The sequence below is a fragment of the Nicotiana tomentosiformis genome, chromosome 2 (assembly GCF_000390325.3).
Source record: "Nicotiana tomentosiformis chromosome 2, ASM39032v3, whole genome shotgun sequence".
Classification (NCBI taxonomy): Eukaryota; Viridiplantae; Streptophyta; class Magnoliopsida; order Solanales; family Solanaceae; genus Nicotiana; species Nicotiana tomentosiformis.
In genome coordinates this window covers 95,109,496-95,127,056 of record NC_090813.1, presented here as the reverse complement: position 1 = coordinate 95,127,056, position 17,561 = coordinate 95,109,496, and the positions used below count along the sequence as shown (strand labels likewise).

Below are 17,561 nucleotides of genomic sequence, written 5' to 3'. Positions count from 1 at the left end.
AATCTATTTTTGAAGTATCAAATATTTTGGAAGTTACTTGTGTTCACCGAGATTGGCTTCGGATATATCGTGTTCGTTGTCATGAAACTACACGTGCCTGTATAGGCGTAGATGGTGACTTTGTGGTATAGACTACGGCATAGTGCTCTCCCTCGAGAGAGCACTATTTTGTGCTATTATTAGCATGACTGAGTCAATTCGTATGGCACTACGATGAGACGACCTGAGCAAGTAGGGTATATGATACTTGCCGCTAGGTACATAACCTAGTTGACCTTATTATGTCGGTGATAATATAGTACTCCCAATGAAAGGTAAGGATGATTTTCTTATTTTTAGGCCTAAGGAGCCAAAAGTGATTTCGATGACTTAAAGCAAATAGAACGATTTTGCATGATTTTATCCAAAATCTTGGATTGATGTAAATATTTTAAAAGTTTATATTGTGGGTTATATTTCACTTGGTTGTTATTTAAAATAACAAGGGTCATGAATTGATAAAATTTCTTATCGTTTTATATCAAATATTGGTGCATTATTTTTAATTGTCCCAAGAACTTAAGTTAGAGAGAGTCTATGACACTTATTGAGTACTGTTGTGATGTACTCAGCCCTTAGGGGTCCCTCTCTAGGGCCCTGCTTACTTTACATGTTTCAGGATGATGTATGATATGTGGCATGCAATCAGGCTAGGATGACTCTCTTTCTGAGGTATTATGAAGCACCACTTTTATCTCGTGGTAGCTATCATGTTCTTTCTCATTTTATTTTGTTGGAATTACTCCAACCGTTGGTTCTATTCTTGGTACAGAGGCTCCATAGATAGTTGTGAAAGGTTGTAATAACGGGGTTGTACACGACATACATGAAAGTATATTTATTTTACTTAATCTCATTGTTATTATCATGAAAGACGTCATGTGTGATTTTGAATTAGAAAATATTTTATTATTTAACTTGAAAATGTATATGATTTTTTTCAAGGAGCTTCTGCAGTTAAATTGATTTTTATGCATATGATTTGGGTGTATCACATGGTTTGGTTCGCTCGGGTCGGGTAGTGTGTCGGGTGCCGACCACGTAGTTTTGGGTCGTGACATGACTTGGTATCAGAGCTCTAGGTTCTAAGTTGAGTCCTAGGAAGTCTATGGATCCGTGTCAAGTAGAGTCCCTTTTATCGATTTGTTGCCCGCCACACTTATATCGGGGAGGCTACAATGACATCTAGGGAGTTTTATTTTTTTTCGTACTCTATATCGTGCGTTTGTGTCTGAAGTGAGTACAGATTCTCGATCGTATTGATTTCTTATTGAGGAAGATATTGAAGTGACGAGAATGAAGCTCAATGTTCAATTTATAATACGAGATGTTTGGGCTAATAGCCAGAGAGTATCATATTTGTTCAAAATGGAAGGTTAAGTCGAGAATAGATTAGGACTGATACAGTAAACACGTATGACTTTGGTGAACAAGAATTATTTGTCGAATACTGAGAAATCATGGAAGAAAATAAAGTGATGATGTCAGCTAGTATTGTCAGGATGGTGTCCTGACTTATAAAGAATTTTACTAAAGGATGTAAATAAGGGAACCTATATTAGGTCCTAGATTTCAATTCAAGATCGTTAGTCAAGATGTTGGAGGGACTGTTTACTATGGTAATCATCATTAACGAGTTTAGAAAAGGTACAAAAAAAAGAATACTGTAAATGAAGATGTTGCATCTTAAATTATCATGACATGATATAGAGAGGTAATATGGATCTAATTGACAAGTGAATGTGAATCAGTCAAATTTGTGGTAAACATAGTATGACTCATAAGAAGTTTGGCATAGTTAAGACAGTGTCAATAATGACCAAAGACACCTTTCCAAAAAAGAAAAAGGGGACTTCTTGATCATTCGAAAAGGGAATGTTACAAGACGAGAGAGATGACCCTTAATTGTACTTGACATCAGGTTTTCCATAAGCATGATAGGTTATCGTCATGATGGTGTCATATGAAATAGAAGTGGCACATAAGAAATAAAGTGCCACATGTAAGTACGAGTTGAGGATAGACGAAGCATGCCATATGTAAAAGATGGGAATGACAACCTTGAGTTCCTCCAGATGATGAATGTGATACAAATAAAAGTTAATCTCTAATTATGCATACCAAGATACGCGGGGATAAAGTATGTGAACTTAAATAGGTAAGCGTGAACATATTAAGGCATGAGATGCACAAAACGCGTAATCTTGGAGGTTATAAGAAGCAATATAGGTTGTTAGAGAAGGGGAAAAAATGATATGGAATAATAATCTTGAGTTTTTTTTAGTCGGGGTATGTCTTATTTTATTATGTTGAAATGATGAAAAAAATTGAGAATTTCTAAGAATGATCTCAAAGCAACTCTATATGTGCCCGATATTGAAAGAGCAGTTTACTTGTGAGTGAACGGATCCTTATGATTCAAGAAAAATAAATATAGAAATGGCTCATGGGCTAAGTTAAAGTTGTTGGAAAGTTATACATATAAGGTGTACGATGTAAGGATCAAAACAATGATTGAAAACGATTATGGTACGGATTTGGATATTGAGAAGTACAAGAATTCTAAGACTACATGATAATGTGTCATAAATTCCTATAGAATATGTAGGGAGGAGGTCAACGATACCATGAAGAATGGGAAAATATACAAGTATATATTTATCATATGAAATGTGTTAATGTAAATATGTGGTATTAGCTATGACCAAAAAAGATCGCATTGTGATGAAGACATGAGGTAATAAGACCCTACATGCATGCCATATTTATCATAAGTATTAGCCTACTCAGTGGGATACCATCAAAATAAAGTTTCATGAAAGGACTTAAGAGCAAGAAATATAATTTCAGAGATATTACTACAGAATCTCATATATATATCCAGAATATTTTGAACCCATTGGTCCAGGCCTTGAACCCTTGGTAGTGTCCACCAAGTAGCTAAAACAACGGAAACAAAGAGGTCAACAATGATGTGAAATGGTCTTTTTACGAAGGAAAGAGATGAATAAATTACAAACTTACGTGAACGATTCCATGATTCAGGAAATGATGGAGTCGTGGTCGGGATGATATCCATCACAGTCACTGTCATCATCCACGCTAGTGAGAAGGGCGTGGTAGCCATGTTTGCTGAAATATTTTAGTCCCTCACGGAAGATTTTGGGGGAGTAAAGATTCATTATGTGTGCCATAGTTAGAGTTTCCTCAGTCTTCGTGCACAATTAGTGTAGACAAGCCATCGTTCACCATACAAAAGGGCCTACTAGTGCTAAGCAGACCTAGTACCGATAGCAGAACTCCAAGATCACGGGGTCGAGCCCTCCGCTAAAAAAAAACAGACCCAAGGTGAAGGGATACGTATAGACATACGTAAAACCGTCCTTGGTGAAGGTAACTCGCTCTATCATGTATCGAGCAATGATGTTAAGGTTTGGGCAGTTGTATTCCTCCTTCACAGCAGAAATACTGGAAGGGCGAATAGAGGAAGGATACCTGCTAATGGCCTAAGTTCGTGGAGACGCAGATGAAAACTTCTCTTGGAATTCATTGGCGATGCTCAGGTGTTTGGGTATGATGGTGCTTACTGTGGGAGGATCAGTGTCAACATCAACCTCTTTGTCTTGGTGTCTCTTAGGGCCTCAACCGAAGAGAAAATCAGAGTTTTTGAAAGATTCAGTAAAATAAGCCATGGTAGTAAAAAGGTAGTGAAGTTTTTTATAGAAAGTCAGAAAAAGATGAAAGCAGAAGAAGGTTAAGTGCAAAGAAGATGATGAACTTATGAAAGTTTTGGAAGTGAAAGAGGTAAAATGATGAGTATAAGTAAAGAGTATAGACAACAAAATCGTGGTCATGATTACCTCGAGAATCGACGGAAATATTGTTGAATCGTCAGGCAATACATGTTGGGGGTATTAAATGTGAGAAAACGTGCATTCTTTCAAGTGTCAGAGATTATTCAGAAGGTTCTCAGAAGATTTTCCGCCAAGAAAGGGATCTTCACCAACTTTTCGGTGACACAAAGATATGCCACTGGAAAGTAGGTGGACTATCTGAATTAGGTAGAATTTGTTTATAATGAATGATCGAATGATAGCGTGACACGTGGAACCGAAGACAGATAAAAAGTAAATCAAGTAACAACCAGTACCGTGAACAACAACTGTAATTGGCATCGGAAATAACTTTATTTGCTCTTTTACATTATTTTTATTTCTGTTGTCGGAGCCAAGCTTGTCATTTCCTTCGATTTTAATCGCTAAGTCTTATTTTTAATCTTGTTTATTTATCATTTTCGGATCAAGTCAGTTTGCTCGTCTATAAACCATGTTACAAATTTAACTGTACCGTTTTACGGGTAAACACTCATTAAAGGGAGAAGTGATCTTTGCTAGGAGTTTTTTCATACCTCGAATTTGAACTCGAGATCTCTAGTTAAAGACGGAGGATCTTATTCATTCCACCACACCCCTAAATGATATTTGTGGGTGAAGTGCCCTTAAAGCATTTTGTGCATTTAGTGCAGTCCTTCTATTATTGTTGTTACCGCTTTAAATCAGCATCAATTAAATTAGCTCACCTAAAACATCAATTATCATGCTATGCATGTATAGTATCAACATGTAATAAAGGACCCCAAATGGCTTACCTTGTCGGTTCATTGGGGTTCATAATTTAATTCACCAATTGTTTTACATAAGCTATATTCTTTCTGCAAACACTACTCGGTTGGCGTGATTCTAATTCTTAAGTAGTGGTACAAATTACTCAAATATGTTTGGTATAAGGTTTTGGTTGCAAGTCTATTTGGCTTACTCATTGAACTGAAGGAAAGCGTTGAGTGAATTAACTAGTGTAATTGGAGGGCAACAATTTTAAAGACGCAGCACTAATTATTAGCGAGCATTTTATATGTAACGATATTTATACTTCTTTTCATATGTTGGCAATATGAAATTCATACTTGAATAACCAGATGCAAATTAATGAACATTTACTTGTCATGTTCCATGAATAGAATATCTATTGGAATCTCTTTAGAAAAAAGATCTTATTTCTCGTAATAAAAGAAGATTTTTAGTCTTGTGATAGGTCCCTAACGAAACTAGTTCTTCTAGTTTGTAACTAGATCGAAATAGGAATAGTTCCTACTACTACTCCATTTGTATGAAATTAAATCACCTTGAAATGTTTCTTATTTCTTATCAATTCCTAGGGATGAAACTTGTGCAAGTAGATTGTCCTTTAATTCTGTAACCTACAATCATCCTTACTAAATGTTCATCAGCATTCTAAAATTTCATTATTCGCATCTGCTAAAACATAAAATCTCCTATCAAATAACATTAATTCTAGCCAATCCAACAGACTATACATTTGATGAAGCTTCAGAATGTTACAACGATTATAGTATATGTTACCCCAAAAAATGACAGTTGATGTAATGCCCCGTAAAATTTTGTCAAGGAATTCGAGTTTTGTGGTGCCGAGGTGGGCTAATATATTCGAAGGTAAGCTCGCCGCGGTACGGACTTTTGGGTTGAAAAATGCATGGGAGAGTTGGTAAAAATTTTTGGCAGAAGAAGGCAGTTCTGCGGTCAAGTTCGCGACCACAGAACCACTCCACGAGACGCATAATCATCGCGGAATTAAGCAAAAAATTTGTTAAATTTGAAAGGTCGTTTTGCGGTCCATTATGCGATCCACACTTCCGTCGCATATTTAGCATGAATAATTTCGTTGGGTAATTTTGTGGTCCATTCTGCGGCCGCATAAGTGGTCTGCGGATCGCAGACCGATCCATGCCATCCCAGTTTTTGGCATCACTTTCGGGGTCGATTTTGCGGGCCGCATATCTGTTCTACGGTCCATTCTGCGACTGCAGACTTGAGTTCGGAGGGTCCATTTTTCTATTTTTATAACCCGACCCCATTTTGATTAATAGCCTTTGGGGCTCATTTTGGGGCATATATATGATGTTTTAGAGAGAAGTAAGAGTATTTTAGAGAGAGAAGAAGAAGGCCTAGCATTCTAATCATCCATTCTTATCCCAATCTTCAAGAATCATGGAAGGCAATAATTATTCCATCATCTATCCGGTAAGTTCTTGTCCTACTCATCCATGCAAGTTTATTTAGGGTGGGGTTGGAGATAGGACATGCATGTGCCAATAGGAGGTAGTATGTGGGGTTGTTAAACTATATCGGGTAGTTTCTTGTTGAAATTGGTTGAGGAAGGAAGGGATTACCATTGTAGAGCTTTGTACTCAAGTTTGCATTATAGGTGTTTGACAAAATTCCTAAGAGAGTTACACCATGAGAATTCTTCTAATTAAATTCCGATTTTTGCTATCTTCCTATAGATTGTTATTGCTAGAAGTATTGGGATGTTGTAGTAACTTACGTAAAGCTCAAACAATGTATATTGGCTAAACTTCTCTCTTGGAATCGAATTCCATGATGTTTCCGTAAGTTCAAGTATGGTTGGCCCAAGTTCCTAATTCCCATGTTCCGAGTTATTCCTTATATATTTGACTATTTCGAATAAGCTTGTGTTGAAAGATATATACTAAAAATGTGCACCAAATTTTTTTTATCATCTTGTGTTCTCTGTCGGGAATGTATCCTAGTGTGACCAATATGTCGATATAGTATGATTTTAAATCATGTTTAAATTGCAAGTTATTATGCTCAATTGTGAAAGAAAACTCAATGCGCCTAAGAATTCTATTGTTTATATTTATGCTTAAGGCCTTGATTCCAAATACTCTTATTGATGATGATCTATAAATATGCCTGAAAGTGAAAGAAATGAGAGTGAGATATAAAACGTGGCCATGGTTGTTGTAACTAGTGCATTTGATTTGAAGTCATGTTTAAATCGTATATCACCATGCTCTCCTTTATAAATATTTTCAATGTGATTTGAGTTCTTACATACTCATGAGTTGAAATTGTGTATTGCCTTTTAGGAAGAAGTATTTCAAAAAGATACGGTGTATTACTTGTTTATGATTTTTAACTTGTGTTGCGATTACAAGTCATTGTGCTCCATACTTTGGAAAGGGATCTATTGTGTTTAAAACATTCACTATTGATGAACTTAAAGTTATGATTTTCGAAATATTCTATATGTTGATGTTTGTGATGATGATCATGAAAAGTCATGAATATGAAATACGGCTAACGTGCCATGAATGAGGAATCATATGTATGGCCAAGAGAGCCAATGAAATAATAATGTTGTGAGTGGCTAAAAGTACTAATGAGGCTATATATGGTCTGGAAGGTTACGAGGTGAATGTATTTGTATTTATATTGCCTTTGTGTGTAAAGCAAAAATATTTTTGGGAGTATCGTTAGTCACCGAGGAAGGGTAGGTTAAAATAACCTAACCCCGAAATTACACGTGTCGGTGTAGGAGTGCGTTGTGATTATTCTCCTTATTTGGGATGAGATTGATGTGAGAGAATATTCCCCTTAATTGGGATGAGATGATTGCTAGCAAATGGTGATGTCAATCCACACGGCATTGTGGTGAGACGACCTAGCCGATCAGGTCGAGATCAGACGCCATGTCGCACACATGTTGGTGATTGTGATTACACCTCCACCCGCACACATTGGGGTGAGGCGGCAAGGCCGCTTTGTGTAGAGATTGTGATTGTGATTACACCTCCACCCGCACATATTGGGGTGAGGCGGCAGGGCCGCTTTGTGTAGAGATTGTGATTGTGATTACACCTCCACCTGCACACATTGGGGTGAGGCGGCAGGGCCGCTTTGTGTAGAGATTGTGATTGTGATTACACCTCCACCTGCACACATTGGGGTGAGGCGGCAGGGCCGCTTTGTGTAGAGATTGTGATTGTGATTATGACTGTGATTGGATGTCTTTGGGTGAGACGGCCTAGCCAATCAGTCCGTGCTCGGACTCCGTCCTAAAATCATGATGGTATATCGATACTAATGATCTCCCAACAAAAAATAATAATATTTTTGTACTTTGAAAATTTTTCGGTTATAACTTGACGTTTGGATATCATTGATTGTTACTTGTTGCTTCCACGGTTTTCCCCTTCTTATATTGGCATTCTATTTCTAAAGAGGACATTTAGCTTCACATACTAGTACTATTTCACATGTACTAACGTCCCTTTTGCCGGGGGGGTTGCATCTTCAATAGATGCAGGTGGTTCGTCAGCGGACAGCTTTGACCCTCGTTAGCAGTTACTCTCTATCCAGCAAACTTTGGTGAGCCCTACTCTATTCCGGGCCTTATGTCACATGGCATTGTACTTGGTGTTTCGAGGTATAGCCGGGGCCTTGTCGCCGACACTTCCATATTACTCTTCTGTTGTACTTAGAAGCTCCGTAAACATAGTGTTGTGGTGTTGGAAGAGTCAAACTAGATATGTTGTAATTGTATCACATGATCCACTTCAAATTATGAATGTATAATATATTTTAGGAATTATGAATGAAGCAAATAATGGTAATGGAATTGGTATTGTTCATAAAATCCTCTCAATGGTTAATTAATGAAATATATCTTCTCTTTATTCATGGGCGAGTTTGGGTAGGAGGCATTGTACAAACTTGTTTGACCGGAGTATCTCGGTTGAGCGCCGGTCGCGCTACTCAAGGTCGGGGCGTGACAGTTGAAATGTTAGTATCCTCGCTCACTTATACACAACACTATTTATCTACTTTACACTAAATAAATTTACATACTATTAAGGAGCAACCTGTGACAAAGTGAATCTATTCCGAAAGCTATATCTTTTCTTTGCCTCTACCATTAAACTCCTCAGTAAAGTCACTGTTTAATCCTTCGAATCGTATCCTTTGAATCTGATCATGGTACATAGGTCGGAACTCAGTCTGAAATGCCCTGTATGTAACATATGGTAACAAAGAGGAAACGACGACCAGAAGAGTGACCAGCCAATAGAACGGACTTGGAGCGCAAGCTTCCACGAGAATCTGATATGCTGTAGTTGATATTATAGGGGAAAGAGAGCCATAAACTGCTAAAAACACATACCAAATCGCAATGCTGCCCCAGATGAAAAAGTGCTGAATCCAAGTGAAGTAGTTGATAGACACTGCCATTTGACAATTGACTGTCCACACCACACAAGTGTACATTATCACTCCAAATACTCCATAGTCAACCGGTTGACCATCTTTCCGGAATACGTGATGCACGATCGAATTGTTGGTTCCAAAGAAGATGATCATAGAACAGATAACACCATTTAACATCCAGCCTAAAATGCGAGGCCAACTGAAGAGAATGTTCTTTGTCCCCTCTTCATAGAGCTTAGGAAACTGCAAAAGAAATACTATGAGAGATAAGGTTGTGGCCCTCTTGCTTAGTTTTTTAAGTTACAACCACTTGCAGCAGAGATCAAAGAACACGTTAAAGTGGTGAATATGAAGTAGCTTTTTTTAATAAACATAACTTTGTTGGTGCTTAAAAGGAAGTACAAAATAGGAGACCGACCTCGAGACATAGCCGTGCAGAAACATCCTGATCAAAGACACCGAGAGCAATCACAGGAAGCGATGTGAAAAACACATTATATAATGACATATACCAGTCATTATAAGCAGGTCGGCCAGAGAAAGAAGCAAAGCCCTCAAACCAGAAAAGGGTCAACCCAAAGGCGAGGTTCTTGTAAAAGAAGTAGCACAACTGCAACCATCCCAAAAAGTGATATCAGGAGGTCATAAATGTCTAATTCAAAACCGTCATGAAACTTTGCTTTCAATCAGCCAGCAAAATACAAAATATTCGTAACTGCAACCCATGCCCCTGGTACAGCGGTAAGTAAACTGCTATTCACTTTTTTATATGTAACATGTGTCATGCTTCTTAACGATTTCAAAAAAGTGTACGCCTGTTTAATAATTATGACGCATGCCTGCTAAACTAAAAATAGTCACCTCAATTACGCAAATGTTACCTCAGTTCCTTTTTTACAAAGAAAGTTTTAAACCAAAAAAAAAAAGACTCGGTATCAATTTTTTGTTTGGTGCATATTGGCTCCAAGATGAGCAAAATGTCAGATGTGATTTCTGGTCATATCCGATTTCTTTTTAAAATTTCCTAGGATGGGGAATACTTACCATCATTGATATTCTCCTGTAGCACCAGTGGCCATGGACCAACAACAAGCGCTCAAGAAAACGGAATTGAGCTATTGCATAATCACTTGACATGACAGCCTAGTAAGAAGTGCAGCATCATCAGTTTAACTCCTTGACGAACATGGAAATTGTTTGGCAGAAAGAATCTGCGCTCATATTGCCTACTACAACTTAATTATAAATCACAGTCCATCAAGAGAGACAAGAAAAGACAGTCTTCGTAAGTAATATTAATGCAAAAAGAAACAGCACCAAGTGATGAGAGGAGAGACAGGGTTACATCTTCAGCTAAAGTCAACAATCACCGAGAATCTTACTAATGCTAGAAATTATATTCTGTACTAGAACATTGAATCTCCCCTCATAAGCCTAGTAACGACAAAACCTCAGCAGTTACTTGAATCCTGATTAAACTAATCCAGAACAGAAAAACAAGACCCCCTTCTGATAAATTGCTTCACTGATCTGAATTAGTCAGTTATTCAGGATCATGAAACAGTTATGAGGCGCTTCAAATAGGAATAGTTCTCAGCAAAAGGAAAACTGACTCACACAAAAAGAGCTCCAACTAAATACTAAACTACCTTTCTTCCATTGCTTCTTCTTCTCTCCATTTTCCAAAAATTAGCTCACTGAACTTCATTAAGTCTCGACCACTTGATTATTCACATCAATTCCTAATTATCCACAGCTACGACTAGTGATGAATAAAAACAAACCAAAGCAGAGCTTTCAAGAGGGAGAACAGATGCGGCAATATGTACCGAAAACCAGGATGGCATAAGTTACACTAACTAATCCCCTACCCCAACCCCCACTAGAGGAACGGTATCCGCCCTGACAAGGAAAAGGCAAAGCGAAATGGAAAAATGACGAAAAGGAAAAGCAAGGGTCCGAACACTAAGAAATGGAAGGAAGGAAAAAGAACAATGCAAAAGAGGAAGAACTACGCAAAAAGTTACCTGCATTCCTTCAACGCCACTGATGCCAACCCCAACATCAGCCTCTTGGAGCATGCTTACATCATTTGCCCCATCACCAATCGCTAATGTATTTTGGTGTGTTCCAACTTTCACCAATCTAGTAACCTGCATATCTTTAAAGATTTTTGTCAGATTATTCAAATGGCCCACAAACCTGATGTGCAACAAACTTTGTATACAGTTAATGAACAAAATTCTCCAAATACGAAACTGCATAGGATGGCACTTACAAGAGCTTTTTGTTTAGGAGTGGAGCGGCAGCAAATAACAGATGCACAACTTATTGCAAGCTCCAAGAATGATTTTTCCAGTTTTTTGTCAAGAGCAAATGACAATGATTTGCCATCAATGATCAAACCAAATGATGCAGTAATTTCTTTGCTTGAGCTTATTTGTGATATTCCCTCTCTTATTTGCTTTGTGATGCTATCATGTGAAACCTAAGACAGTTGAACTTGGTGAAAAACGTAACTTTTGTTTTATTGTAGGCAAAACAAATCCACAATCCTGTACCTTTGCAACAGTCTCCTTGTTTCCTTGGTTTTCTAAGTCCAATATGTCTTGAGAATCTAAAGTAATAATAATTTGCCTCATATCTGGTCTTAATAAACTACAAGCGTACCTACATAACATTCAGAAAGATAATGAGAATGGAATTCATGGTTTAAACAGAGAAGTTGCATCATTTTACTAGTAAAACCCACCCAATATTGATAGCTGTCTCCATCTTATCACCAGTTAAGACCCAAATCTTAATCCCAGCTTTTGCAAGTTTATCAATGCATTCCGGGACCTGCAGAGCAGTCAGCTTAGGACTGGAAAATGATTCACAACAAGTGATGTATAAGGCAAAAGCAAAAAAAGGAAATTGCAAGCTCCGTTCGATTTTAACTAATGTATAACACAAGATTAAAGCTCACCCCTTTTTGAAGTTTGTCCTCAACAGCAGTAACACCAAGGAGAATTAAGTCCTTTTCAATCTTGTCAGCCGCAGCATCCACCAAAGCATCTCTGTCTGCTGTTACAGAGGCTTGGGCATTCAAAAACTCTTGTTCCCATGATTGGAACTCTTCCTCATCAAGCTCACGGTAAGCTACAATTAGAGTTCGCAATCCTGCTTCAGCATATTGTCTAAGATGTTCCCTTGTTATACCCTCAAAGGCCCGCCCATCTTTCGAAAGCCGTTCGAACATCACACTAATGAAAAGAAATATTATGAGCAAGAAGAAATCAGTCTAAATTAAACAGAACAGGAGGATTTGAATCACATATTTGATCACTTGATAGAAAAAAAAAGGACATATGCAAGGGCAGTGAAAAGAGATACAGACCTGTCTGCACCCTTGCATAGGAGCAACAACTGGTTCTCGGCATTTTTTACAATTACAGACATTCTCTTCCGTGAGCTACTGAACTCTAAGACATGAAGGAGCTGATATGATCTGAAATGAAGACTTAAGTCATGCAAAAAGCAATAAAACTAACAAAGGAAAAGGGTAAAAATGAGTCAATGATCCATTGATAGACTGTTCCAAAAAGAAAAAACAAAAGCAATTGATAAGAAAAGAATGAAATAGCGCAGAAACTTTATAACTAGATATTCCATGCTTATGAAATTTCTCACTGCATGAAACTATGTAAGATTCCAATAGAAGAAAAAAAAAACAAATCAAAGGTTTACCTGTCAACCACCTTGCCACTCCGATGATCCAACTCATGCAGTGTAATTCTGCTTTGTGTTCTTTCAAAGAACTGAAACCCAAGTTCCCTTGCTGCAATGACAAAGGCAGCTTCATCTGGTGACTCTGCTTCATAGGAGATCTCACCTGTTTTCTTGTTCACATCAGGAATAACCGTATGACAAATCGCCAGCACTCTGAAAAACTTTTGTATCATGTCTTGATGAGGCTCATGGACCCATTGACCATTCATTATACGCTCATCTTTGAAGTTGAATCCTTTAATAGATATCTCCAAGTTAACGGCAGTGTCATTTGATTCCTCCACGTCATTAGAAGCATCACCTACTTCCTGCACCGCTCCATCTCTTTTCCGCTTTGCCAGGGCCCTCTCTATCTCTGTCACAACACGGCCATATGCAACACCTGCTATTGAACATTTAACAAACTCCATGGAGTTGCATGTTAAGGTGCCTGTTTTGTCAGAGAGTATAGTGTCAACCTGCCCAAGTTCCTCATTCAGATTCGATGTTCTTGCATGAGCGGGCTTATCTGTTTCCTCGTAGTACATCTCCCTATCTTGATTGATGAAGATGCTCTGCAAAACCTTCACAATCTCAATAGACACATATAACGAAATAGGAATCAAGTACCCGTACAACATTAGTGCTGTCAGGAAATGGAAAAATGCAGCGAGTGAAGCTCTTTTGGGATCATAAAACACACTTGTCCTGTCCGGTCGAAGATACCACCTCCTTAGTTTCCCACCACGAAGGTCATGCTTAGTTTCAATCCCGAAAAAGATAGATCCAATAAAAGCTATTGTAATCAAGGTACCAAAAAGAACATATATTATTTTATCCATCCTTTTCTCAATTGCACTCCTCTTAGAAGGAGGATCAGTAGAATTCTGCATGACTTTCGTGTCATGACCAGTAAAAATGACCACACCATAAACATAATCAGTGTTCCGTAGCTTGGAATCTCGCAAAAGTATCTGCTGCACTGAAAGAGGATGCTGCTGATTATCATAATTCAGAGTTCCAATGAATGTATAAAGATCTTCATTTGGATCTTCACACTTGACGACAGCCTTAAAATTTCGAAAAGAAGAGTCGTCGTGCAGGGAGGATGTGATATCCAATGCATGCTTTACCTTAAGGTTAGTCTCTCCATCAAGATTAGATGTTTCAACATAACATATCCCGTCCTCGTAGCTTGATGAAAGCAAAAGCAAATCAGCGGGGAAATATTCATCTTTGTGCACCTTAATAAGGTCACCAACGCGTAAACTTCTCCATCTAGTCTCTTGGAAAGTATGATTTTCAGTGTATACGTTTACCTTGCGGTTATTGGCTTCAATATCCTGAAAAAGATGCATCAAAAATTAAAATTTTACAAGAAAGACCATTGAATATATACCTGAACTTGCTCACAACAATCAAAATGCATTCCAACATATTTTTGTCAAACTGCCAAAACCAAAGGCATGCCAACATAGACTAAGAGCAAACTAATGATCCAAAAGAAAGAGCACATGAAACATTGCAATTTACACAGCTAAAGACATCAGAAAGTCCTAGTGAAGTTTTTCGACATGACCTCCAGACTTCTTCACTGGGGAATATAAAGGTCGAAAAACGTGTGTTCGCCCAATAGGGAAATAAACTGAAAGATGATTGATCTGTATCCAGTAGTCAATGTTTATGATTGAGAAAATATCTTTCTATTTCCCAATTAAATATGGACCAGCGAGTCAAGAAAGGCACCGCATTTATTTTTTCTTCTTTTCCATATAGGGTTTCTTTTTGAAGTTTGATAGTAACTCTCAATTGGGGACAACTGAATATGACACATTATAACCTACAAGTCACTGTTTAAATGCGAGTGGGAGATCGTTCAAAAACCAAGTGTACTGGGGGTTGGCGTTGCAGCTATCTCTTATTATCTTCACATGCCAATAACCCAATAAATATTGATTCACTACTTTTGGGGGTTGAAAAGTGTTTCACTACATATCTGTTCCAGCTTTTTATGAGTAATATTTCCTAGCTACTAATAAATAGATAATGAGAATCTACTTACCATTAAAACATTGCTATCTGTAGTCTCATTGTGAAAATTTAACACTTCCCTAAAGTCATTGTCATTAGTTGCCCATCCGCATTGTACTAGTTAAATCCTAGCTTATTTAACCAAGCAGAAAAAAGTTAATTTTAGTGATTAACTTTCACCAAAGATAGAATGTAATCAGTGATTGACGAACGAGGACTGAAACATCAAAGACAACTATTTGATCCAACCAAGGAAAACAGAGTATAAAATGCTCAGAGCATCAGAATACAACAAGAATTTACCTGCCTTTTACGCCTCCAATCTTCGATCCCTTCTTTCGCCATCGTTGCCCCGATCACAACCAACAAAGGTGCTAGAATGCTACTGGCTGTATATGGAGCCAGAGGACTAAATGAAACACAAGCAACAACAAGAAAATATATATTTGCAACCCGCCTAAATTGCTCAAACAATGACTTTGGTATAAAATTAATCGCTGTGTACTTTGTAGTAGAAACATAATTCCCTCTGTACTTGAGCTGCACCTGTTCTGGATTATCAGGATCATTACAATACACGATCCTCGAAAATCCCCTCTTCCCAATTTGACTATGTTCCTCCCTCAACGAACACTTCATACATGAAAAACTATATAACTTACTGAACCGCATTTTCCTCCTTCCACCTGCCATTTTCTCCAACTCTATTCCCCAATTCTAAGCAAAAATAAATAAATAAATAAATAAATACACTAGAAAAAAAAAATCCCAGAAGTTCCTCAAACTACTATTACCACCACTTATTAAAACATTGATTATACTAATTTAATCCTCGCATTAAATTCCAGAAACTTGGCTAACAAAAAAACACGTTACAAAATAAGGAAAAAATTAACTCCAAGTGTTAACAAGAACTTGACACAGGAGTACTGCTTACAGCTTGGCACTGAGACAAAACACTGAAATAACAAAAATGGGAGAGTTCTTAACGTGAAGCTCCATCTTTTCTCATATACTTAGCTTCAAATTGCCAAAAAAAAATTACCGAAATACCAAAACTGACGATGGAGTGTCAAGAAAAGTAAACCCTAGTAATTAGTTTTCCTCAAAATTCTTAACTTTGGTCTCAAGTACTAAAAATCCTTTGCTTCCACTGTCGGTGTAGTGACAAATGTGCTCAAAAGTCTAAACACCAACCTGTAAATTTTACGTGGACCAATAAAGAAACATTCACTCAAAAGGATAATTCTTGTTTCTATAAATTTCCAGATAGTGATTTGGTTGAAGTTAGGAGAAAAAAAGTGAGGAGTTTCTAGTACAAATAAGTAGTTGGCCAACGAAATGTGTCAATTTTATGTTTTTTGCTGTTTCCATAAGTAAAAGAGAATGAACAGTGAACTCGCAGCTAAATATAGCACACTTTTGGCATATCGAAACTTTGACTACGTGGACTATTAGTGACGTGGATTCATCCAACCATACACGTGGCTGATGATATAAATCTTAACAATTTAAAGACTCGAAAGTAACAACGACCGTAGTTCACGACCGTAATGTACCTGAGTACTTTTTGTGGACGACGCCGTATATTCTAACCGTTCCGACAGGAGGCGCGTGCTTCAACGAAGATGTACGGTGATTGAGTTGATGAGGTGGCTGTTTGGTGGGACCATTGCAGATCATAGTGTGCTGTTCCTTTATTTAGTTTGGGTTTCAAAAAGCATATTCCCTTTATATATTTTCCGAGATCTAAATTTTGTTGAAGTTTTAACAGTAGTATTAAGGAATTGGTTGAAAAACAATTAAGCAATGCTAGTCAAAAAAGAATTTTAACTTTTTAACGTGAATTTTATGGTATCATAGTTTTGAGATGTTCGTTATTTCTTCCTTTTATTATATCTGATTTTGATTATCAATTCGAAGAATCTCGATGCACACACGTTTCTTAAATTTCTGATTTTCTTAAAAAATTGGGGTTGAAAATTATGTAGCTTTGTTGAGTGTAACAAGTGAAATAACTTATGTTTTACAGTGTTAGAATTTGAGCAAATTTATTGGATCTCTGTGATTTTTTAAAATTGATCGTTCATAAATTCGGCCGTTTGTAAACAAATTATCACACATATTGTAAAATTTAATTCATATTAGCATAGTAAATCTATTTGTTTAATTAATTGGAGCATGAACAGTATTATGAGTGAATGTAATACCGACAATCGTTTCATATGCTCTTATTACAACGATTTAAAAAATAATAATAATAACAATTGAACAGAATGGTCAAAAGTAAATTTACATATTTATGATTTTTTCCGTTTATACTACCAAGCAAGCAATGCCGTGAACTTAATGCATTCCAATAATGGAAAGTTGTGAACGTTACAATTTAAGACAGAGAATTGAGATAACTTCAAACTTCCACCAAAGTACACATATTACATATAGTATGAGTAACAAAGTTTTGACGTATTCGTTGTGCATTCAGTGAAATTATTTAAATTTCAAATTTTATTGGGCAACGTCTTAGTTATTTCATTTATACTTCCTAAATCAAGAGTGTTTTTGATCGGTACTGATTTCTCCCTTAAGTCATTACTCATTACTGCTTAAAGAATTACAAAGTAATGTAATAATATTAAAGAGTTTTTTTAT

At 37.1% G+C, this 17,561-nt stretch overlaps 1 protein-coding gene across 3 annotated transcripts; it reads right to left on the bottom strand.

Moving 5' to 3' along the window:
* Nucleotides 1-8,533: 8,533 nt before the first annotated feature.
* On the bottom strand, nucleotides 8,534-16,268 carry LOC104091690 (probable phospholipid-transporting ATPase 8). Of its 3 annotated transcripts, none has more exons than XM_033654943.2 (12): nucleotides 15,213-16,268; nucleotides 14,012-14,221; nucleotides 12,858-13,453; nucleotides 12,508-12,618; nucleotides 12,097-12,373; nucleotides 11,881-11,969; nucleotides 11,690-11,798; nucleotides 11,407-11,616; nucleotides 11,156-11,281; nucleotides 10,173-10,271; nucleotides 9,547-9,738; nucleotides 8,534-9,371 (listed from the first exon to the last, which is right to left on the bottom strand). In XM_033654943.2, exons 1-12 carry the CDS (start codon nucleotides 15,600-15,602, stop codon nucleotides 8,814-8,816), a joined length of 2,967 nt encoding a protein of 988 aa, XP_033510834.1. In that variant the 5' UTR covers nucleotides 15,603-16,268; the 3' UTR covers nucleotides 8,534-8,813. The 3 variants fall into 3 exon arrangements, with proteins under 3 accessions (XP_033510834.1, XP_009595378.1, XP_009595379.1); XM_009597083.4 differs by having other exon boundaries at nucleotides 12,858-14,221; nucleotides 15,213-15,626; nucleotides 15,847-16,268; XM_009597084.4 differs by having other exon boundaries at nucleotides 12,858-14,221; nucleotides 15,213-15,626; nucleotides 16,107-16,268.
* Nucleotides 16,269-17,561: the final 1,293 nt, after the last annotated feature.